The following is a 24,716-nucleotide window of genomic DNA, read 5'->3' on the forward strand; positions in this document are numbered from 1 at the left end:
ACATTTCCCATCTGCATAGATAATGATTCCAAACAGAATTTGGTCAGTGAAAAATAAGATGTCTGCATAACGTCCTCTCTAAATTAATTTCCAGCTCTCTTACTCTCCTGTGCATCTGGTGGACACCTGCTCACTTACACAGCTGAGTCTGGCCAAGTCACACATTGCCGGTCAAAGTCAACATTGTCCTCTACCTTTCCTTCCATTTCTGTTCCTTACTTTTTCCTCTCTTCTTCTTCTCTACATTCTTGTTCTCTCCACTCTCAGCATGACTGTATGAAGAGGGAGGATATCTGCGGTATTGAAAAAATTTCAATGGCAGTAATTTTTGAGGATTTTATTCATAACCATTGGCATCTTGTAAACCATGTTTTCTATTGAGCTTCCATGGTGACATCACAATGCCCAGAGAAATCCTACCCTGTTCTGAGAATAATTACTTGGATATAAGGTCATGGCCTCGAGATGTCTGAAGTTGAAATGGCAAAGCTGAAAACATGAGATGAACTGACACAGATTCCCTGCCCCACTCCCACCCCCACTCACTTGATTTCTGTTCCCTCCTTAACTAACATTCAACCCTGGACCATCAGAAAGTCTTTGTGTCTTGTACGGCCCGCAGTGCCCCCTAGAGGACTCAAACAGTCAGCAAAGACTCCTCAGACCAAGCAATCAGCAGGCACAGAGCCCCTGCCCCTTTCATTCCAAGCTTCCTGATTAAGGAAATGCAGATGGTCAGAGAAGAAGATAACTGCTTAGATTGAATGGGGATTAAAAGTGAACCAAATCTTACTTTTAAAATAGAATTGTATGGAAACTGATTTAGGAAATTAATTTAGTAAATCTCATCTTGTGCTATTTGATTTCCTTACCTTCATTCAAAAGAAATCCATAAATATTACGGAGCATTTAGTTTCAACACTGTAATTTCCTAAAGGTTCAGAAGATTTAAAATTTTACTGGATACTATTCAACCATATGGAATAATGAAATCTTGCCATTTGTCTCTATGTGGCTGGTGGTAGAGAGTATAATGCTGAGGGAATAAGCCAGTCAGAGAAAGACAAAGAACATATGATTCACTCATGTGGAGTTTAAGAAACAAACCAAACAAGCAAAGGGCAAAAATATGATAGAGAGAGATAAATCGAGAACCAGATGCTTTATTAAACAGAACAAACTATGGTTACCAGAGGGAGAGGGCCTCAGGATGGGTTCAATAGATGAAGGGATGAGGAGTGCCCATGTCCTGATGAGCCCCGGGTGTTCTGTGGAAGTGTTGAATCGCTATATTGTACACCTGAAAAATATAACCCTGTGTGTTAACTTTTTGGAATTAAAAATAAAACAACCAACTAATAAAACATATAAAAGTGGAAAACGTACTAGGTTACAATGTACAGAGAAAACCAAAATATACATAACTATAGTAGAGTCAAAGAGTAGGACCTTACGTGGAGTGAAAACTAAAAACTATGTGAACCGGAGGAAGGAGAATATGTATAGTTTAGGTTTGGACAAAATCTTAAGAAGAAGGTGACTATTCTCTTTTCTACTTTCTCATGATGAAAATAGGGGAGAGATGGATAAACTTTTATGCAGGCTTATGATTTTTATTGTTTTAACAATAGGAGGAATTTGAGAGTACATGAATTACTAAGAGTAATAAAACATTACCTACAAAGTAAAATCCCTTTTACTACCCCTCCGAATTCTGACCTTTTCATCACTTATCATCCTAATTTTTCTTCATCTTGACGATTGGGAGTTGATGTTTCCACATGTTTTACTAGGTTAAAATCACCAGAAAATACATAATAGTTTATTATACTTTATGATAATACAAATATACATTCTGGGTCTACCCTTCTGTAACGTGCTTTAAAATTTCAATAGGAAATCGTGTTGGTCCTAATATATTAACCCATAATCAACCCTCTGTTCCATTACATTCCATATTATGGCTATATTTCCATTTATACATCCTTCCCTTTACTGATTCAAGCTTAAGATTATTTAATCTATGAAATACTGAACTAAAATAAACCCTATCATGCATTCCTCACATGGGCACATGATCTTCCTAGCACAGAGATGACGAAAACCTGAATGAATATGCCATGAGGCTAGCAGGTGAAAATTACTCCAAGGACAGGAAAGTCGGGACAAAGAGTGTGAGGAAGAAAGAAAATAATTCGTCTTCTGATCATTCTGTTTGACAGTTTTCATTTTTTAAAATATTTTATTGATTTATTCATGACAGACACACAGAGAGAGAGACAGAGACAGAGACACAGGCAGAGGGAGAAGCAGGCTCCATGCAGGGAGCCTGATGTGGGACTCGATCTGGGGTCTCCAGGATCAGGCCCTGGACTGATGGAGGCACTAAACCGGTGAGCCACCGAGGCTGCCCCAGTTTCCACTTTCTATTGTCATTAGAGAGAAAGGCGCTTTACTTTTCCCAAATCAACAGAGAAAAGGAGAAACGTTTATCAGTCCAACAGAAGAGAAAAGGAAGAAGTGAAGCATATGGAGCAAAACCAAAATATTAGAAATTACTCCAAATATATCACTAATCAAAACATAGATAAAAAGAAGTTTTATTAAACCAAAACAACTATTGCTCCATATTGCTTAAGAAACAAACCAAAGACAATCAAGAAAGGTGAGCAGATAGGATGGGATTTACCTGCTGCCCCAGTGTACAAAGTCTAAAGGCCTGTCCTAACCTGCTAAATACACAGAACCATCAGAGAGATGCCGAAACAGTTCAGGCTAGCCAAAGAGGCAGTCAAATTAGATCTAAGAGAACCCCTAGCCAGCAAACTAGTTACTGCTAAAGGGAAGATCTATTTTTTTAAAAAGGCAGAAAATACAGGACACCTGGGTGGCTAGGTGGTTCAGCATCTGCCTCCAGCTAAGGCTGTGATCCTCGGGTCCTGGGATCGAGTCCCACATAAGGCTCCTATGGGAAGCCTGCTTCTCCCTCTGCTTCTGTCTCTGCCTCTCGCTCTGTCTCTCATGAATGAATAAATAAAATCTTTTAAAATTATATTAAATACATTAAATTTTAAACGTCAGAGGATAAAAAATAAATCAAACTAAAAACCTCAGTACAACAAGAGCAACAATCAACAACATCAAAAGTCATCCCATGGAATGGGAGAGAATATTTGCAAACCACATATATGATAAGAGGCTCATATCAAACTATAGAAGGAATTCCTAAAATAGCAGTTTTTAGACACCAATAAGCCAATTAAAAATGGTCTAAGGACGAGAACACACATTTCTTTAAAGAAGACTTTCAAATGTCCAACAGGGACCTGAGCAAATACTCATGTCACTGTTCATCAGGAAAATGCAAATCAGAGCCCCCAATGAATTTGCACTTTCTACAGTTATGCAATTACATGAAAATGGACAGTCCTATTCAGTATTCCAGATTTAACATGTTGGTATAGCCAGAAAACTTCACAGAAAAAAGCACATACTTTACACATGTGCAAGTTTCTAGTTCCTTTTTAATGACGACAATCTCAATGTATTTGCCGTGACTTTTACGATAAAGTCTCGGGTATATCCGTACTTTAAACACTAAAACAAAATGATGGCTCTTATCAAAAACACAACATCCACGTTTCCGAGAATGTGAAAGAGATTGGAATATTCGCACACTTTAGTGAGAATTCACAGTGTTGCAACCATGGAAAACAATATAGAGGCTCTTCAAGAAGTTTAAAATACAGCTATCAACCAATCCAGTAATTCCACTTCTGAGTATTTATCAAAAAGAATTCGAAGCACACTCTGGAGAGATATCAATCACTCCTATGTTCCTGGAACAGTGTTCACAAATGCCAAGATGGGGAAACAATTTGAATGTCCAACGACAGATGAATGGATAGAGAAAATGTGGTATATATACATAAGTGGAGCACTATTCAGCCTTAAAAAGAGAAAAGGAAATCCAGCAACATGCAACCACATGAACAAAATAGTAAAGTCTGTCCAATCACTAAATTATTTGACTGAATCCACAGACTTCTTTGGTAACATATGTAAAACACAGCAGTAGTCTTCTCTATAGTTTTATTCCTTGTCCATGTCGAAAAACTCAGCTTCATCGAAACATCAAAAAGTTAGTTACGTCGGGACACCTGCACCCCGATGTTTCTAGCAGCCATGTCCACAATAGCCAAACTGTGGAAGGAGCCTCGGTGTCCATCGAAAGATGAATGGATAAAGAAGATGTGGTCTATGTATACACTGGAATATTCCTCAGCCATTAGAAACGACAAATACCCACCATTTGCTTCAACGTGGATGGAACTGGAAGGTATTATGCTGAGTGAAGTAAGTCAATCGGAGAAGGACAAACAGTGTATGTTCTCATTCATTTGGGGAATATAAATAATAGTGAAAGGAAATAGAAGGGAAGGGAGAAGAAACGTGTGGGAAATATCAGAAAGGGAGACAGAACATGAAGACTCCTAAGTCTGGGAAATAAACTAGGGGTGGTGGAAGGGGAGGAAGGCGGGGACTGGGGGTGAATGGGTGATGGGCACTGAGGGGGCATTTGACGGGATGAACACTGGGTGTTATTTATATGTTGGCAAATTGAGCACCGTAAAAAAATAAATTTTTATTTAAAAAATGATAATATGCAACCACATGGATGAATCTTGAGGACATTATTCTAACTGAAATAAGCCAGTCCGATAAGACAAAGATTGCATGATTCCACGTAAATATGGTGTCTAAAATAGTCAAATTGCTAGAATCAAAGAGAGAATCAAAGAAGAGCTGCCATGAGCTCTGGGGTTGGGGTAATGGGGGGATACTAATTCATGAGCAAGGTAAAAGAATAGAGAGTTGCTTTAAACATTGTACCCATAGTCAACAACCATGTATTGTACACTTAAAATTGAAAGAGGCTGTATCTTAACGGTAAGTGTTTTCTCATGTTATAAATTCAATTTGAAAAAGGAAGACACCACAACACTGACGCTACCAGTGCTGGTGTCCAAAACTTACAAGTAGCCCAAGTAAAGCCAATGAATTTCACCAAGGTAGTAATTAGTAAAAGTATCAGGGGCACACCCCGAAAAGGCACACTCATTAACAGGGAGCACTCAAACCAAGACATGGAATGAAGCTCAGGGGTACATTGTTAGGAAGCAACTTAGATACTGAGGCGAGACTGACTGTCTCTTCTTTACACCGATTGGTTATAATATCAGAAATTAGTCAGTGGGCATCTCACATGAAACTTGGGAAACAAACAGTGCAAGTTTTGCTTATGATTCCCTGAAGCATAGCAAAGAATGATACAGGTCAAGTTAGTCGTGCAAAATAAGCTAAATTAGCTTTATTTGTAGGACTAAGCTGATTTCCACGTGATCTTTGTCCAGGGAATTTTCAAGGCTGGTCTGTTTCTTTCTTATTTTAACACAGTCAAGGATGCCCAGGAGGCCTAATTTGTGGCTGACACAAACGTGCAACTATAGTGCCACGTTGAAACACAAGGGTAACAGTTTCTTACACAACCAAACAGACTCCTACCATATGATCTAGCAGTGACAATCCTTGGGGTTTACCCAAAGAGCTGGAAATGTCTGTCTACACAACAACTTGCACACAACTGTTTATAGCAGCTTTAGTCACAATTACCAAAATAGAGAAGCAAGGAAGATGTCTTTCAGTAGAAGAAAGGGTAAAGAAACTATTGTACAGCCAGACAAGGGTATTGTATTCAGTGCTGAAGAGAAATGAGCCATCAAGCCATGGAAAGACATGGAGGAGACTTGCCTGCGTATTTCGAAGTGAGAGAAGCCAATCTGAAAAGGCTACATTCTGTTTGATACCTAGTATGTGACATTCTTGAAAAATACAACACTCTGGAGACAGTAAATGGATCATGGATTGCCAGGGGCTAGACAGAGGAAGGGAAGAACTTCCCTAAGGGAAGGAAAGTCTAATGGTGAGCAAAAGTCAAAAAGCTTAGTAATACACAACATTTGGGGGAACTTTTTTATTGTGGGCCTTTCAATTGCTCAAAATCCAACTTCCAGTCTTCTGCTGGGTTGAGAAAGTGATCGTTGTTTCCTATGAAAGGCTGTGGAGTGCATGGCTGTTCTGTGACTTAGAAATGTTCTCACTCAATCCACATATTTCACTTCCCTCCACCCCCATACCTTCAACACTGGCAAACACACACACACACACACACACACACACACACACATACATACCCACCAATGTGGGCAACACCATCTTCCTTAATTATGTAAAAAACCATGGTGCTTCTCCCTGTCCCATTCTGGGGGCACAGCACACACTGAGGGGCTTCCACAGTAGGCTCAAGTTTCTCCCTATCTAGTCCTTCATTCAAGTTTGCCTTCACCATACACACCTCATTCTCTAAAATTGCTTGGCGTCACTGTGTGAGGATAGGTTCTTTCATATTTCTCTTTGGGTTTGCAAATTTCTGCCCTTTGAAGTATCTTTACTATCTTTTTAATAGAGTTTTAGAGAAATCAAGAGATTAATGTGTATTATCAATCTCCCAGGGGTATTTTTAGAGACTTTCTTTTAAGTAATCTCAACACCCGACTTGGGGCCTGAACTTACAACCCTGAGATCCAGAATTGCAGCCCTACTGAGCAGGTCAGCCAAACACCCCTAGTCTACAATTTTATCCAAATGTCTGAGAAATATTCTTATTATATAATATTTTGAATTATTTAAAATGCATTTTGACGTGCATTTGAATTTATAGAGCTTTGAAAAAAATATATTTTAAACCAATTAAAAATTAATTTAAGTGTACAATATATAATAATGAGGAAATATATTAATATTCTGATCATAGCTCATTAATAAAAGGAGATAATAATTAAAGAAGGCTTCATGGCACTGGAATGGATCAGGTAAGCAACTAACTGAATCTTGGCTTTCACTCAGACCGTGATCTCAGGGTCCTTAGATCCAGTCCCTTTTTGGGCTTTGTGCTCAAGGGAGAGTGTGATTAAGATTCACTCTCTCTTTCTCTCCTTCGGCTACTCTCTGCTCTAGCTTTCTCTCACCCTTTCGCTCTAAAATAAGTAAATAAATATTTTTAAAATATTTTTAAAGGAAGAAGATTGCAAAATCATTGGCAAAGTCTGGCAATGCACTGCACACCTTGCTTTTCTATTATTCTTCACACAATTTCACTTTTTCCCATACGTTCTCCCAATCCCATGATTTGTGGCCCTCTGTGAGAGGTCGCAACCAGGACTTACAGAAATCTGTATAGTTCCCTCTCTGTGTCATCTATTGATTTATATTGTCAGGAAATAGCAGTGCAAGAACATTTTCTCTCACCATATTTCCTGGGCACCGAGAACAGTCTCCCTTCAGTTCAAACTGCCAGAGAGCCAACTGATCTGTTTTAGTGGCCAGGACATGAACCCTTTCATGATTCTGTTTCTGCCCCATGCCTTCATTTTGAACACCAGCCTGTGTCTACCATCAGATATCCCAGAGAAGAAAACAAGGCAGAAGTCCCTGGCCTCTTTCTTCCTGTTCCTCTTCCTTTCCTCCCTTCCCTTCTTTCTTTACAAAAACTGAGTCTGGGAGCTCTAGCTCTCCCATCACCCCTCTCGTCATACTCCATCAGGAACAATGGGCAGAAGCCACGATCTTGGGCACACCTTGTCTTTCTAAAAGTGTCAAAAGGCACAGTACTACCCCCCAGGGTTGTCTGATCAAGTTGTGCTGCTGGACTCTCACAGCAAGAATCAGGTAGGTGTCACCTCATTGTTACATGGATTTATGTTGAAATTTCTTACACCCTGGCTGAGAAACTCTTGGCATCAAAGTATTTTAAATATCACTAAAGAACAGTTGATGTTGTGAAATGTCAATTCTGATCCCTAAGCTCCAGACATTTGACTGACTTTGTAACAACCAGACATTGAGAGACAAACAGCCACAGAATGTGCTAGAACCAGAGTGGATCAGTCACAGAGGCTCAGCATCCAGGCCCTGCTCTGCTCAGAGTTTGCACCCAGCTCCCCCTGCAGTCCTTATCACTGTGTCACTCAGGGCACAGTAGTACACAGCTGAGTCTGACAGTTGCACCGAGCTTTTCCTCAAGTGGAAGGATCTGGATGATCTGTCATAGGTGGCTTCAAAACCTTTGTTGCTCCCCTTTTCCTTGTCTGTCAAGGCTTTCAGGAGGAGCTGTGGACCTTCTCCCAGATACTGGACATACCAGAAAAGAGTGAGGGATCTTGTTGTAGAGTAGGTACAGTTTATAGTTAGGAAGGCCTCTTCTGAGAGGGTCACTTGGCCTTCCGTCTGGTTCAATGAGTCTCCATGGGTTTGTCCTGGGGGAAAAAGAAAAGATACCTGTGTCACCTTGAGCATGAAGCTCTTAAATAAAATTATAGTTAAAGGTTTTGACGACACAATGGAAAACAAGAATCCAAATTTTAAGAGGCATTTCACTTACCAAGCAGTAAGAGCAGTACAGTCACGACCCCCGGAGAACACTTCATCGCTGGAGCGTCACCTAGATAATGTTTCTCCTTCTTAACATGCAGAAATGTTCAAGTCACGGAGAAATGATCAGTGAAAACCCACATTTCAGCCAGGAAATCAGAACGTGGTGGGGAGCTGCACCCCCTGGTGGACAGCGGCTGAAATGAGTGCACGCGGGCCAGAGTCCTCCCAAACTCAACAGCCTCCTTCATCCCTGACTTCATGAGGCACATGTCAGGCTTCGGGTGGCACTTACTGAATATTTGATGGACAGGCCTCACTTTGGGAGCTCATACACTAAAATGAGCACCAGCCAACACCGTACCCCACCGTACCCCAACATTAAGAACAGTGACTGCCGCTATTTTTTAAGTACTCACTATATATTTGTTAAATTACGCAAAAGTAATGAACAAACAGCCTTTACTTGAAATGCAGTATTTAAGTGGTTCTAAAATAATACCAGTTGTATGTCGGCAAGATGGCAGAAGAGTAGGGTCCCCAAGTCACCTGTCCCCACCAACTTACCTAGATAATTTTCAAGTCATCCTGAAAACCAACAAATTCGACCTGAGACTTAAAGAGAGAACAGCTGGAATGCTAAAGAGACAAGATTTTGCGCTTCTAACAATTATGTATTCTACACTTAAAATTGAAAGAGGCTGTATCTTAATGGTAAGTGTTTTCTCATGTTATAAATTAAATTTGAAAAAAGAAGACACCACAACACTAACACTACCAGTACTGGTGTCCAAAAATTACAAATAGCCCAAGTAAATCCAATTTCACTAAAAAACCATGGTGCTTCTTTTCCATGTCCCTTTCTGGGGGCACAGCACACACTGAGGGGCTTCCACGCTAGGCTCAAGTTTCTCTCTATCTAGACCTTCATGCAAGTTTGCCTTCCACCATACACACCTCATTCTCTAAAATTGCTTGGCGTCACTCTGTGAGGATAGCTTCTTTCATATTTTTCTTTGGGTTTGCAAATTTCTGCCCTTGAAGTGTCTTTACTATCTTATTAATAGAGTTTTAGATAAATCAAGAGATAAATGTGTATCAATCTCCCAGGGGTAATTTAAGAGACTTTCTTTTTTAAGTAATTTCAATACCCAACATGGGGCCTGAACTTACAACCCTTTGATCCAGAACTGAAGCTCTACTGAACAGCCAGCCAAATGCCCCTAGTCTACAATTTATACAAATGTCTGAGAAATATTCTTATTATATAATATTTTGAATTATTTAAAATACATTTTGACATTCATTTGAATTTATAGAGCTTTGAAAAAATTATATTTTAAGCCAATAAAAATTAATTTAAATGTAAAATAAATAGTAAAGAGGAAATATATTAATATTCTGATCATAGCTCATTAATAAAAGGAGATAATAATGAAAGAAGGCTTCAGGGCACCTGAGTGGATCAATCAGTTAAGCAACTAGCTGACTCTTGGTTTTCACTCAGGTCATGACCTCAGGGTCCTTAGATCGAGTCCTTTTTTGGGCTTTGTGCTCAAGGGAGAGTGTGATTGAGATTCTCTCTCTCTCTCTCTCTCTCTCTCTCTCTCTCTCTCTGTCACTCCCTGCTCTAGCTTTCTCTCTCTCTTTCTCTCTAAAATAAATAACTAAATGGGCAGTCCAGGTGGCTCAGCAGTTTAGCGCAGCCTTCAGACCAGGGTGTGATTCTGGAGACTCAGGATTGAGTCCCATGTTGGGCTCCCTGCGTGGAGCCTGCTTCTCACTCTGTCTATGTTTCTGCCTCTCTCTCTCTCTCTTTCTCGCTCTCTCTGTGTGTCTCTCATGAATAAATAAATAAAATCTTAAAAAAATAAAATAAATAAATACATCTTTTTAAAATATTTTTAAAAAGAAGATTGCAAAATCTTTGGCAAAAGTCTGGTAATGTGATACACACGTTGCTTTTCTATTGTTCTTTACACAACTTCACTTACTCCAATATATTCTCCCAAACCCATGATTAGTGGCCCTCTGTGAGAGGTTGCAACCAGGACTTCCAGAAATCTGTATAGTTCCCTCTCTGTGTCATCTATTGATTTATATTGTCAGGAAATAGCAGTGCAAGGGCATTTTCTCTCACCATAGTTCCTGGGCACCGAGAAGCGTCTCCCTTCAGTTCCTACTGCCAGAGAGCCAACTGATCTGTTTTAGTGGCCAGGACATGAACCACTTTCACGATTGTGTTTTTGCCCACATGCTTCCATTTTGAATACCAGCCTGTGTCTACCACCAGATATCCCAGAGAAGGAAGCAGGGCAGAGGTCCCTGGTTCTCTTTTCCTGTTCCTCCTCAATTCTTCCCTTCCCGTCTTTCTTTACTAAAACCAGGCTTCAGAGCTCCAGGTCTCCCATCACCTCTCTCGTCATACACCATCAGGAAGACACTGGGCAGAAGCTACTTTCTTGGGCACACTTTGTCTCTCTAAAAGTGTCAAAAGGCACAGTACTACCCACCAGGGTGTTCTGAATAACTTGTGGGACTGACACTCAACGGCAAGGACCAGGAAGATACCATTTCATTCATATGTGGTTTTATCTTGAAATTGCTTATACCCTGGCTGAGGAGCTCTTGGCATCAAACTATTTTAAATGTCACCAATGAACAACTGGAGTTGGAGGTGTTACTTGGGTCCTATGTTCCATCCATTTGTCTGACTTTGCATCAAACAGACACTGACAGACAAACAGCTACAGACTGTGCTGGAACCAGAGTGGATCAGTCAGAGAGGCTCAGCATCCAGGCCCCTGCTCCGCTCAGAGTTTGCACCCAGCTCCCCCTGCAGTCCCTATCACTGTGTCACTCAGGGCACAGTAGTACACAGCTGAGTCTGACAGTTGCACCGAGCCTTTCTTCAAGTGGAAGGATCTGGATGTTTTGTCCAAGGTGGCTTCAAAACCTTTGTTGCTTCCCTTTTCCTTGTCTGTCAAGGCTTTCAGGAGGAGCTGTGGACCTTCTCCCAGGTACTGGACATACCAGAAAAGAGTGGGGGGCCATGTTGTCGAGTAGGTACAGTTTAGAGTTAGGAAGGCCTCTTCTGAGAGGGTCACTTGGCCTTCCGTCTGGTTCAATGAGTCTCCATGGGTTTGTCCTGGGGGAAAAAGAAAAGAGATCTGTGTCACCTTGGGCATGAAGCTCTTAAATAAAATTATGGTTAAAGGTTTTGACGACACAATGGAAAACAAGAATCCAGATTTTAAGAGGCATTTCACTTACCAAGCAGTAAGAGCAGTACAGTCACGACCCCCGGAGAACACTTCATCGCTGGAGCGTCACCTAGATAATGTTTCTCCTTCTTAACATGAAGAAATGTTCAAGTCACGGAGAAATGATCAGTGAAAACCCACATTTCAGCCAGGAAATCAGAACGTGGTGGGGAGCTGCACCCCCTGGTGGACAGCGGCTGAAATGAGTGCACGCGGGCCAGAGTCCTCCCAAACTCAGCAGCCTCCTTCATCCCTGACTTCATGAGGCACATGTCAGGCTTCAGGTGGCACTTGGAACTCTGAACAGCAGCAGTCCTAACCTCTCAGGTCTACGTTGTTCTTCAGACATTGCATGAAATGGAACTTCTTTAACATGGCATCCCAGGGCATTTTGTAGCTGAGAGGATTAACAATCTTCTAAATAATTTTACTAGAGTAGTTTTTAGTCTCCTGTATCCATGCGGGCCAGCGAGAAATCCCCTGACCGCCAGAACAGGGTGGAGTCAAATACAGAAAAAGTAATAAGGAGAAAAGTCATTGCTGAGTGATTCTGTATTTTTTTGGCACTGTACCTTAAAATTTAGAATAGTGACTGTCCTTATTTAAGCACTCACTAAGTATTTGTTAAACAGAAATGAACAAATGGCTTTTTCCTAAAAACCATATACTTCGTTGGAAAATTTTAACAGCTGTATGGAATCCTATCTTTTTGATAAAGGTTCTCAAAACAAATGTCACACTGCTTTATAGTCAACTGTTTCAATAGGCAAATATTTCTGATTCATATAATCTTTAACAAATGGAAATTATGAACTCTAGACAGAAGAATCATTATAAATAAAGTTGTCAAGTCCTTAATGATCTGAAATCCTTCTTTTCTTTAAAGATTTATTTTATTTATTTAGAGAGAGAGAGAGTGCAAGAGCAAGAGCAGGGCAGAGGGGTAGAGGGAAAGGGAGAGGGAAAGCAGTCTTCTGGCTGAGCACAGAGCATGACACGGAGCTCAGTCTCACAGCCCTGAGATCCTAACTCGAGCAAATACAAGAGTTTGATACTTAACTGTTGGAGCGACCGAGGAGCCCTGATCTGAAATTCTTAGCTTATAATCTCACTGTTTTGTTGACTCCAACCTCAGGAAAACTATATATGTGAATCAAGCCACAAATACGAATGCTACACTCAACAGGTTTTAGCCTCAAGTATGCTTTCTATTACCATCCACCACATTTTGTTGCCAAACTTTAATCAAAACTTTTCCTTATTGGGACACATGGGTGGCAAGGCGGTTGAGCATCTGCTTTCGGCTCATGGCGTGACCCCAGAGGCCTAAGATCAAGTCCCGCATCCAGCTCCCTGTGAGGAACCTGCTTGTCCGTCTGCATGTGTCTCTGCCTTTGTCTCTGTGTCTTTCATGAATAAATAAATAAAACATTTTTTTTACACTTTTCCTCTCATTGTAAGAAATCTGGATTTTCAGGATACAGTTCTCCAGGTGGGCACATCTTCACTAAAGCCCTATAAATCCTTACCTCTAGACACATAGATGGAAGAGGCTCAAGCTGTTTCCTCATGGCCATTCTCACAGATTCAAGTCAAGGACTTTCATGAGTCCAGAGCCAACATGGAAACTGTTTCCAGATGCAAAGTGGAGTAAGAAATTCAGGCCCGGTTATTTCTTGGCTTCATGTGTCCCTTCCTCTCCTCTACCGTCCAATCACAGTATTAGAACCTGCCTAAAAACTATGTTAAAAAGGAATTCACGACAAACAGCTACAAACTCATATTCAGACATGCAGAAAGAATGCCAAACAGGTTGGGATGATGCTGGGTTGAAAATAAACAGTATAGCACATAGGTGCGGAACATCATTACCTATAACTTTCTGCAAAACAAACAAATTTCTAAACCACTGCAAACCTACAGGAGAAATAGTTTGCATTTTAGGTCACATGAAAGTATTGCACAACAGTGAGGGAAGATATACACAGTAAACATGGATATCTAATGGCTTTATTTATGGGTAACTTTCATAAAAATAAACTGTGCCAATGTGAAGTGAGCGATTCTGTAAGATTAGACATATGTATATATTTGTGAAGTCCTCACCACATTTCAGGTAATGAGCGTGTGCATCACCTCAAACGCTGTCTCATGTCTCTTTGTAATCCTTCTCTCAACCCTCACCATCCTCATTTCCAGGGAATGTTTCAGGCATTAGTTAGTCTGCATATTTTATAATTTTGTATAAATATTCTACAAATTGTACTCTTTTGTCTGGCTTCTTCTCAACATAATTATTTTGAGATTTTTTCATTGGTCATCATTATCAAGAGTTTGTTTCTTTTTGTTGCTGTGTCATATCCTATCTTGTGCCTATGAAACAATTTGTCAATTTAGCTGTTGCTGACCATATGGATTAGTCCCAGTGGGGCTGTGACAGATAAAGGTGCCGTAAATTATTGAGTATAAGACTTTTTCTTCTGAGTATAAGACTTTTTATAGACAAATGCTTTCATTTCTCTTGAGTCCATATTTGGGAGTAGAATGGCTGGATCATATGGTAGGTGTACATTTGACTTTCTTAAAACAATTTGTTGTAGTAGCTGTTTTGAAGATTTCCTTGCATTTTCTGCTCAATTATGCTGCCTATTAATAAAGATCACTTCACTTCTTTCTTTCCAAACTGTATGGCTTTTTGTTCTTCCATGTGACTTATTGAGTTGGCTGCAACCTCTACTTCCATATTAAATACACGAGGTAAGAGCTAAAATTCTTCCCTTAATTCTGAAAATAATGAAAAAGCAACTAAGCTTTCACCATCGAGTATGCCATTTGATGCAGCCTTCTGTTGAGCCCTTCTGGAAGGTGCAGATCCCCTTCAATTCTATCTAATTCAGTGGCACTTTCTCTCAGAATGGATCTGGACTTGGTCAAATGCTTTTTTCTGTACCTATTAAGATTGCCCTCCTAAATTGTTCATCTGATATCATCAAACTCTTTCAATACATTATTGTTAAATTGACACAACAAAATATTAAAGAAGACATCACGCTCACAATTTACAAATAATGAAACAAAGCTCAACAGGGCCAGGAAAATTCACGGCAGAACTAAGAGTTTTGAACACAGAGCTGGATCATAGCAAAACCCTGTTCCCTATTTTTGCCACTACAGATAGTTGACAAAGCAACGTGGAGAGAGACTCTAGAGGGTAGCAAAATGACTTCTTCCCAAGCCTTTGGAATATCTCAAGACAGTCTTTTACCGGCTCTTTATTAATGCAAATGGAACTAATGAGGAAGAATTAAGAAATTACAGGTTGACTCTTTCACTGTTATAATGGATACATAAACTGCTATTCAGGAGTTGACCCACGGGTAGTGGCTTCACAGTTCCATTCGGAACAATTATTAGGCATCTGGTGTAAGCAGTACGGTGTAGCAAGAGGCACAAACTCTTCTAGGGTTTTGTGATGCGCCGACCTACTGGAGCTCCATCCATGACTAGTAATCATGCTCGTTCTCTCTTCCTTGAAACTTGCTTCTGTTAACACAGTCTAGAGCATTGTTGTTCCAATCAACAAGAATAAATATTTCTCAAAAATCTGAAATAGAATTGCCTTATCATCCAGGAATTCAATCTCACAAGTCAACTCAGAAATGGAAAGAATTTGTCTATATATCTGAATTATTGAGATGATTATAAATTCCTATTTCCACCAAGTGGTGGAAGCAACCCAAAAGTCCATCCACAGATAGACATAGATAAACAAAATGTACTCTGTAAAGCACTGGAATATTATTCGACCTTAAAAAAAAAGAAATTCTGCTACATGGTGCAACATGGATGAACACTGAGGGCATTATGTCAAATGAAATGTCACAAAATGACCAATCCTGAATGATTCCAGTTCTTTGAAGTATCTGAAGTAGTGAATCTCATGGAACAAGAAAGCAGATTGATACTTTCCAAGGACTGGAGGGATGCAATAATGGAGAGTTATTGTTTAACGGGTAAAAATATACAATTTTTCAAGGTGAAACGAATTCTAGGAATGGATAGTGGTGCCGGCTGAACAACAACGTAAATGTATTTGATGCCACCGTACAAGTCAAAAAAATGTAAATGGTAAAAACGTAAGTTAAAATGGTAAAATTTTATACTTAGAACCCATCCAGAGATTCTTCTTAAGATTTCTACTCTACACATCTGCCTTTCTAGCAAACATAAGAGGGTGTTAGAATGCAAGACGTTGGTCTTATCAATCATCCGTTACCATTCAGACTTGAAGGCACAAGGGACATGCAGTTAGAGGTGGGAAGAGGAAAGTGGAGAGAATGTGGCAAAAATGGATCAAACAAGGAGGGCTCCAGAGTGTACACACTGAGCCACATGAGGCAAAAAATGCTCTTGAAGGAGTGTTGAGGGCCAGGAACACACAAAGAGGACAATTCACACTCTGCTCCTTCACCATGTACCCCTAAGAGCTCCTAATTCTGATCTTTTGTGGATAAGACTGGCGAGAAGCAGGTAAACCTCCTATATGCAAACTGAGCACATCTAGGCTAGAGAGATGTGCTAATAAGATGGAATGGACACTAGTACAAATTACGTCACAGAGCAGGTCTCTGGAAACTAAATGAGAGTACGATTTAGTACTCGCAATAAATAAATCTAATTAAACTAGATCACTAAATGGTATGAAACAGCATGATATAAAACAAAAAAGGAAACCACAGAGATAATTCATGGCCTTTCTTATTCTAACGATGCCTGTATCAAAGATATCCTCAATGAATTGTAGTGAACAAATTTATCTGAAAATCCAACAATTCACACACATTATTACTGATTTTTGGGTCAAGATTTCTAAATTTCCTTAGCCAAATCTTCTAGCTGAATCTAATTGCAAAATGGCAACATGTTTACTGTGGTTATTCTAGTCTCCGATAACAATTTCAACACAAATTTACAGGGATAAGGATCTTTTGGATGCAGGATAACTCTTAACTGGAGAGGTGTTTTCTGAGAGTGAGAATTTCCCTCTAGCCCTGCACCTGTGCTGCCACAACGTTAGCCTCATCCTGTCTGGGATGGCAAATCCCTGCCTTGGGCCCTACAGCAGGAGCAGGCATCACCAAGAGCTGCGGGGCTTGGGTACACCTCCCTCCAAGGTGCCACTCAGTGTGGGCTCCCTCAGTGCACAGGAAGACATTGCGGAGTCCACGAGCTCTGAAGTGTAGATGACGAGTTGGATGGATTTTCTTGTCTTCTGAAAATTCAGTGAGTAGCGACATTCTGTGGCATTTTGCTGGCTGTAAGATTCTTGATGAATAAGGAACATCACCACCTCACTACTGAGCTGCTTGTACCACAATAGACTTTAACTGAGTTCACTGGGGTTATATGTGCATTCCAGGATGACAGCCCCCTTCTCCGGCACTAACTTTGCTGCTTGAGCTTCAGTTCCCATCTGGGCAATACTAGATCCTGAAGGAAAAAGCATGGGATCAGGGGTTTCAGAATAGGTGAGGTGGCACAAAACACTTCTACTTTACCCATGTCATTTCTCAAGGTACCCACAAGATGCTGCCCATCTCTCTTGATTTGAAGTCATACAGGTGGCACATTCCCATAGGGACCATCCTGACCAAGCCACATGGAAGCTATGACCACCTTGAGAAGCCTGGACGCACCATGTTTGAGTTCACCCACTAGATGAAAAATGTCTTCTTCTTCTGCAATTTCAGGGCTCCACAGTATGAGGTGAGACTGCCAAGGTGGGGTGGGGGGGATTGTCTGGTACATCCTGCTTTGGTCCCAGAACAGGAAACAGGACTTTCCTGGTATAGCAAGTTGTGTGGGTCCTGTCACACTTTTTGTACCAGCTGATAGTCTCATTACCCAAAACTCTTTTGCACTAAGCAACTTTAATAAAAACATTAAATCTGAAAATAAACTTGAGTAAGATTCATATTGAAACGAAGACTTAGGATAGATGGTTTAACTGTGATGTGTTCATTCAATGCATTTGAGATAAGAGTGGGCGGGTGGCACTTACTGAACATATGATGGACAGGGCTCCCTTTGGGAGCTCATACACTAAAATTAGAATGATACAGAGGATATTAGCATGGCCCATGTGTAAGAAGGACATGAAAATTCCTGAAGCAGTACATAATCATTTCATACGACATGTAATGAATTATAGAAACCACATAACATGTAACATCATGAAAACAAGATATAAGAATCTTGTATGCTCACACTATGTGATTTCACCCAAGGCAGAAATAAGTCACTGTATGCCAAGAAGGCAAAGTGTTCAGACTATTCATTGCAGCTCTTTCAAGCTACCTCTGGCGAATGCTCGTGTTCCTCCTCACTGTCAGGGTCGGGTCACATGCCTCTCTGGGGCCGGACAGCAGAAAAATCTAATCACTCTTTGCTAAAGAGCTCAGGCTGCAGCGCTCAGACAATAGATCCTGTCTCTGAGTTCTCCTCCTCCTCCTGCTCACTGGTTAATTTCCACAGCTCAGCGATTTAGAATGGCCAGAAGAGACACCAGAGCTGGTCATTAGGTTACCAAACTCTTAAATTTATATCATTCCATTTCGTCAGCTGAATCACAGTAACCTTCCATGCTTTGTATGCTCAGGTCTGAGCGCTGGAGGTTACCACTCAGTCTACTTAGATTCCTTCCCTTAACCTCAAGACACACACACACACACACACACACACACACGCACACATTCCCACCAGTGTGGGCCATGAAATCTTCCTTAATTCACAAAAAAATATGTGGTGCTTCTTTTCCTTGACCCTTTCTGGAGGGCACAGCAACACTGAGTGCTTCCACACTAGGCCTGGTTTTCTTCTTTAGTATCTTTGTTCGCTCCTAAGCATAAACAGCTCATTTTCTAAAATTGGTTGACTTTACAGTCTGCTGTGAACTTCTTTCATGTTTCGCTTTGTGTTTGTGAATTTCTGCCCTTTGGGATATCTTTACTAAAATTCTTAAAGAGTATTAGAGGGATGTGAGAGGCTCAGTCATTTAAGATTTTGCATTCAGCTCAGGTCATGATCTCAGGGTCCTGGAATTGAGCTTCAATTTAAGGCTCCCTGCCCAGTGAGGAGCCTGTGTTTCCCTTTCCATCTACCTATTGTAGACGCTGTGCCTAGGCACTCTGTCTCTCAAATGAACAAATAAAATATTTTCCAAAAATGAGTATTTTGGAAATCAAGAGATAAACAAGTATTATTATCTACCATGGAGGTTTTTTAGACCTTTTTTTTTTTAAGTAATCTGCACCCAACATGGGCTGAAGCATAAAACCTGAGATCCAGAGTTGCAGCTTTATCTACAGAGCCAGGCAGGCATTTCTAGTTTAATATGTTTATCCAAATGTCTGAGAAATTTGAAATTTTCAAACTACATTTTCAGATGCTTTCACATTTATACAAATTTGGAAATAAAATTTATATTTTAAAGCAACTAAATAAAGGCCCAGGGCCTCTCTCTTCCTTGCTTAGGTACATGTGTTCCTCCTCCTTTCTTCCCTTCCCTTCTTTCTCCACTAATCCTGGTTGGAAGCTGAAGTTCTCCCATCACCTCTCCCATCAAACTCCATCAGGAAGACACTGGGCAGATGCCACCTTCTCAGGCACACTGTGTCTCTGTAAAAGTGTCATAAGGCACAGTAATACCCACCAGGCCTGCCTGACCCACTTGTGCGGCTGGACTCTCACAGCAAGAATCAGGTAGGTGTCACCTCATTGTTACATGGATTTATCTTGAAATTGCTTACACCCTGGCTGAAGAACTCTTGGCATCAAACTATTTTAAATGTCACTAAAGAACGGTTGATGTTGTGCAAAGTAACTTCTGGTTCCTAAGCTCCAGCCATTTGTCTGACTTTGTATCAACCAGACACCGAAGACAACCACAGACTGCACGAGAACCACAGTGGATCAGTCAGAGAGACTCAGCATCCAGGCCCTGCTCTGCTCAGAGTTTGCACCCAGCTCCCCCTGCAGTCCCTATCACTGTGTCACTCAAGGCACAGTAGTACACAGCTGAGTCTGACAGTTGCACCGAGCCTTTCTTCAAGTGGAAGGATCTGGATGTTTTGTCCAAGGTGGCTTCAAAACCTTTGTTGCTTCCCTTTTCCTTGTCTTTCAAGGCTTTGAGGAGGAGCTTTGGACCTTCTCCCAGATACTGGACATACCAGACTAGAGTGGGGTCCATGATGTTGAGAAAGTACAGTTCATAGTCATGAAGGCCTCTTCTGAGAGGGTCACTTGGCCTTCTGTCTGGTTCACTGAGTCTCCATGGGTTTGCCCTGGGCGAAAAAGAAAAGAGATCGGTGTCACCTTGGGCATGAAGCTCTTAGAGAAAATAATAGTTAAATTCAGTTTTGCTGACATAGTGGAAAAAAATAAATTGAAATTTTAAGTGACATTTTACTTACCAAGCATGAAGAATAGGGCAATCACAAAGCCTGGAGGACACTTCATCTCTGGAATGTCACCTAAATAATGTTCATCACTCTTCAACGTGAAGAAACGTGGTGTGAGGGAAATGATCAGGGAAGCCCTCATTTCACACAGGGTAGTGTTTGTGGTAGGAAGCTGCACCCCCTGGTGGACAGGGACTGAATGAAATATGTTGGTCAGAGTCCTCCCAAACTCAGCAACCTTGTTTCATCCCTGACTTCTGAGGCACATGTCGGGCTTCAGGTGGCACTTTGAACTCTGAAAAACAACATCTAACCTCTCAAGTCTATTTTGTTCTTCAGACACCACCTGGTATGGAAGTTCCATAACACGTCATCCCGGGGGATTTGGTAGCTGACAGGGTAACCAAGTACTAAAGCATTTTACAACAGTACTTTATAATATTCTCATATACCCATGTTGGCCAGCCTATAATCCACTGTCTGTCAGCAAAGTGGTCAGGGTTGATTACAGAAAAAGTAATAAGAAGAAAAGAAATTGCTGATTGATTCTGTGTATTTTGGCACCATACTCCTAAATTAAGAATAGTGACCTTCATTTTTTAACTACTCACTAATTGTTTGTTAAGTTATACAAAGTAATGAACAAATGGCCTTTACTTGAAATACAGTATTTAAGTGGTTCTAAAATAATACCAATAATAATAATATATCTTTTTAATAAGCTTTTCTGAAGAAAATATTCTATATTCAAATGTTTTTGGATATTCCTAAATTTCAGTATCATTTAAAAGTGAAAAGTAGGAATTCTAGATAAAGAAACATCATCCATGGATGATTTTTTTAATCTGTTGCCAAATATTAATCAAATAATTTTCCCTACAATGGAAGAAATCAGGATTACTAGGAAAAAGTTGGAGACTTACAGAACTTTCATAAAGTCCTGTTAACATTTATTCCTGGACACATTCAGAAGCTTAGCGCAGCTGTTTCCTGGAGGTGACTCCCCACACATTCAGGTCAAGAACTTTATGAGTTCAGAGCCAACATAGTGTAACGGTTTCCCAGATGCAGAGAGGAGTAAGAAATTTAGGCTTGGATCCTGTTTTAGGTCATGTATCTCTTTGCTTTCCCTCCACCTTCCAAATATTGTCAGAAACCTGCCTCAAATCTATGCTAGAAGGAATTTTGGACAAGCACCTACAAACTTCTATTCAGATATGCAAGGACAATGTGAAATAGGTTGGAATCATGCTCGTTGAAAATAAACAATATAATACATAGATGCAGGAAGACGTGTATAACTTTTAAAAAATGTAGTTTCAGGGCAATCAAAGCCTGTGGGAGCAATATTTTGCATTTGTGTCACATGAGAAGACTTGTACAAGATTGAGAGAAGACGCTGCATGCTAAATGTGGCTATTTAATGGCTTTATTAATACATAATTTACATAACAAAAAACTGCACCAAATTGAACAATACTATAAGATGTGATGTGTGTATCCACTTGTGAAGCCATCACCGCATCCAGATAATGAACATGTATATGTATCACCGCAAATTTTTCTTCTTAATCTCTTTGTCATCCTTCTCTCAACCATCAATACACCCCTTTCCAGGGAACCTTTTTGTTATGAATTAGTTTGCATGTTTTATAATTTTGTATAAACGGAATCATATGTACTCTTTTGCATGGGTTCTTCTCAGAATAATTATTTTGAGATTCTTTCATAGTCATAATTATCAAGACTTTGTTCCTTTTGTTGCAGTGTAGTATCCCATCCTATGCCTATAAAACAAGGAGTTTATTCATCTATTGATGACCATGTCAACTAGTCCCAGGGTGACTGTTAATAAAGCTGCTATGAACATTTGTGTATGTTTCTTTATATTTTATTTAAATTTAATTTGCCAACATATAGTATAACACCCAATGCTCATCCCATCAAGTGCCCTCCTCAATGCCCATCACCCAACTAACCCATCTCCTCGACCACCTCCCCTCCTACTACTCTGTGTTCGTCATTTCTTCCAGATTGCCTAATTGGCTGACATATAGTAGCTTATAATACATTTTTAAAATTGTTTGTATTTCCTTGGTATTGGTGGTGCTCTCTCTTTTTTCATTCATGATTTTATTAGGTGGAGTCTCTTCTCTTTTCTTTTTAATAAGTCTGGCTAAGGATTTATCTATCTTATTAATTTTTTCAGTGAATCAGCCCCTGGTTTCATTGATATGTTCTACACTTCTTCTGGTTTCTATTTCATTGAGTTCTGCTCAAATCTTTATTATCTCTCTTCTTCTGCTTGATTGAGGCTTTATTTGCTGATCTTTCTCCAGTTCCTTTAGGTGTAGGGTTAGCTGTATATTTGAGATTTCTCAGTTTTTTGAGGGAGGCTTGTATTGAGGTATTTCCCTCTTAGGACCGCTTTTGCTGTATCTCAAAGATTTTGAACAGTTGTATTTTCATTTTCGTTAATTTCCATGAATCTTTTAATTCTTCTCTAATTTCCTGGTTGACCCTTTCATCTTTTAGTAGGATGCACTTTAACTTCCAAGTGTTTGACTTCCTTACAAGTTTCTTCTTGTGATTGAGTTCTAGTTTCAAAGCATTAAGTCTCAAAATATGCAGGGGACAATCCCAATCTTTTGATATAAGTTGAGACCTGATTTATGACCCAGTACGTGGTCTATTCTGGAGAATGTTCCATGTGCACTTGAGAAGAATATGTATTATATTGCATTAGGGCAGAATGTTCTGTATATATATGTGAACTCCAATTGTTTCAGTGAGTCTTTGAAAGCCCTTGTTTCTTTGCTGATCTTCTGATAGAAGATCTGTCCTTTGCTGAGAGTGCCTTGTTGTAGTCTCTGACTATTAATTATTATTATTTAAGTATCCCTTTATTTTGATTATTAATTGGTTGATATTCTTGGCTGCTCCCACATTAAGGGCATAAATATTCATAATTTTTAGTCTTCTTATTAAAGGACAGACACTTTAATTGTGATATACTATCCCTCCTCATATCTTATTACAAACTTTGGGATAAACCTTAATTTCTCTGATGTGTGGATTGCTACCCCAGTTTTTTTGAGGTCCATTTGAATGGTAAATGGTTCTCCATCCCCTCAATATGAAGGTGTCTTTAGATCTAAAATGAGTCTCTTGTAGACAGGATATAGATAAGCTTTTTTTATCCAGTCTCATACTCTGTATGTTTTGACAGGATGATTTAGCCCATTTGTGTTCAGAGTAACTACTGAAAGATATGAATATCAATTTAGTGTCATATTGTTACCTATCAGTCACTACTTGTCCACATTGTTTCTTTTTTTTTAAGATTTTAAAAATTCTGGATCCCTGGGTGGCGCAGTGGTTTAGCGCCTGCCTTTGGCCCAGGGCGCGATCCTGGAGACCCGGGATCGAATCCCACGTCGGGCTCCCGGTCATGGAGCCTGCTTCTCCCTCTGCCTATGTCTCTGCCTCTCTCTCTCTCTCTCTCTCTCTCTCTCTCTCTCTCTCTCTCTCTCCTATCATAAATAAATAAAAATTTTAAAAAAAGATTTTAAAAATTCATTTATTCATGAGAGGCACACACAGAGAGAGAGGCACAGACACAGGCAGACGGAGACGCAGCCTCCATGGGGGGTGCTTGATGCGGGACTCGATTCCAGGAGTCCAGGATCAAGCCCTTAGATGAAGGCAGTTGCTAAACCACTGAGCCACCCAGCGATCCCTGTTCAGATTGTTTCTTTGGGCTCCCTCTTTGCTTAGAGGGTCACCCTTAATATTTCTTGCAGAGCTGCGTTGGTGATCACATATTGTTTCAGATTCTCTTCATCCTGAAAGCTCTTTATCTCTCCTTCTATTCTGAATGACAGCCTTGCTGGAGAAAGCATTCGTGGCTGCCTGTTCTTCTCATTCAGGACCCCAATATGTCATACCAGCGCTTTGTGACTTGCCTTGGCTCTGTTGATAAGTCTGTTATTAATATTATATTCCTTGCCATATAAGTTAGGGATCTCTTATCTCTCACTGCTTTTAGGTTTTTCTCATTATCTCTGAAATTTTCAAGCTTCACCATTACATGTCGAGGTGTTATTCAGTTTTTGTTGATCTTGGGGGCTGGGGTCCTCTCTATCTCTTGGACATGAATGCCTCTTTAATTCCCCAGATTTTTTTTATTGGAGTTCAGTTTGTCAACACATAGCATAACACCCAGTGCTCATCCCATCAAGTGCCCCTCTCAGTGCCCGTCACCCAGTCACCCCCACCCCCTCCCACCTCCCTTTCCACCACAGCTTGTTCCTTTCCCAGAGTTACGAGACTCTCATTTTCTTTTTTTAATAAATTTATTATTTTATTGGTGTTCAATTTGCCAACATATAGAAAAACACCCTGTGCTCATCCCATCAAGTGCCCCCCTCAGTGCCCATCACCCAGTCACCCCCACCCCCTGCCCACCTCCCTTTCTACCACCTCTAGTTTGTTTAACAGAGTT

The 24,716-nt window shown here is 40.3% G+C and overlaps 1 non-coding gene and 2 gene segments (V, D, J or C); 1 reads left to right on the plus strand and 2 right to left on the minus strand.

Annotated features, from left to right (window-relative positions):
• Window positions 1–8,040: 8,040 nt before the first annotated feature.
• On the minus strand, window positions 8,041–8,582 carry LOC129499400 (T cell receptor alpha variable 9-2-like). The segment is given in 2 exon segments: window positions 8,041–8,375; window positions 8,501–8,582. Coding segments are annotated over 2 exon segments (381 nt in total).
• A 2,721-nt stretch (window positions 8,583–11,303) lies between these two features.
• On the minus strand, window positions 11,304–11,845 carry LOC129499401 (T cell receptor alpha variable 9-2-like). The segment is given in 2 exon segments: window positions 11,304–11,638; window positions 11,764–11,845. Coding segments are annotated over 2 exon segments (381 nt in total).
• A 5,986-nt stretch (window positions 11,846–17,831) lies between these two features.
• LOC129499596 (U6 spliceosomal RNA) lies at window positions 17,832–17,938 on the plus strand. Its single transcript, XR_008662417.1, has one exon. It is a non-coding gene; the product is annotated as a U6 spliceosomal RNA (small nuclear RNA).
• Window positions 17,939–24,716: the final 6,778 nt, after the last annotated feature.

Source organism: Nyctereutes procyonoides, unplaced genomic scaffold, assembly GCF_905146905.1.
Source record: "Nyctereutes procyonoides isolate TBG_1078 unplaced genomic scaffold, NYPRO_anot_genome, whole genome shotgun sequence".
In the NCBI taxonomy this organism is placed as follows: Eukaryota; Metazoa; Chordata; class Mammalia; order Carnivora; family Canidae; genus Nyctereutes; species Nyctereutes procyonoides.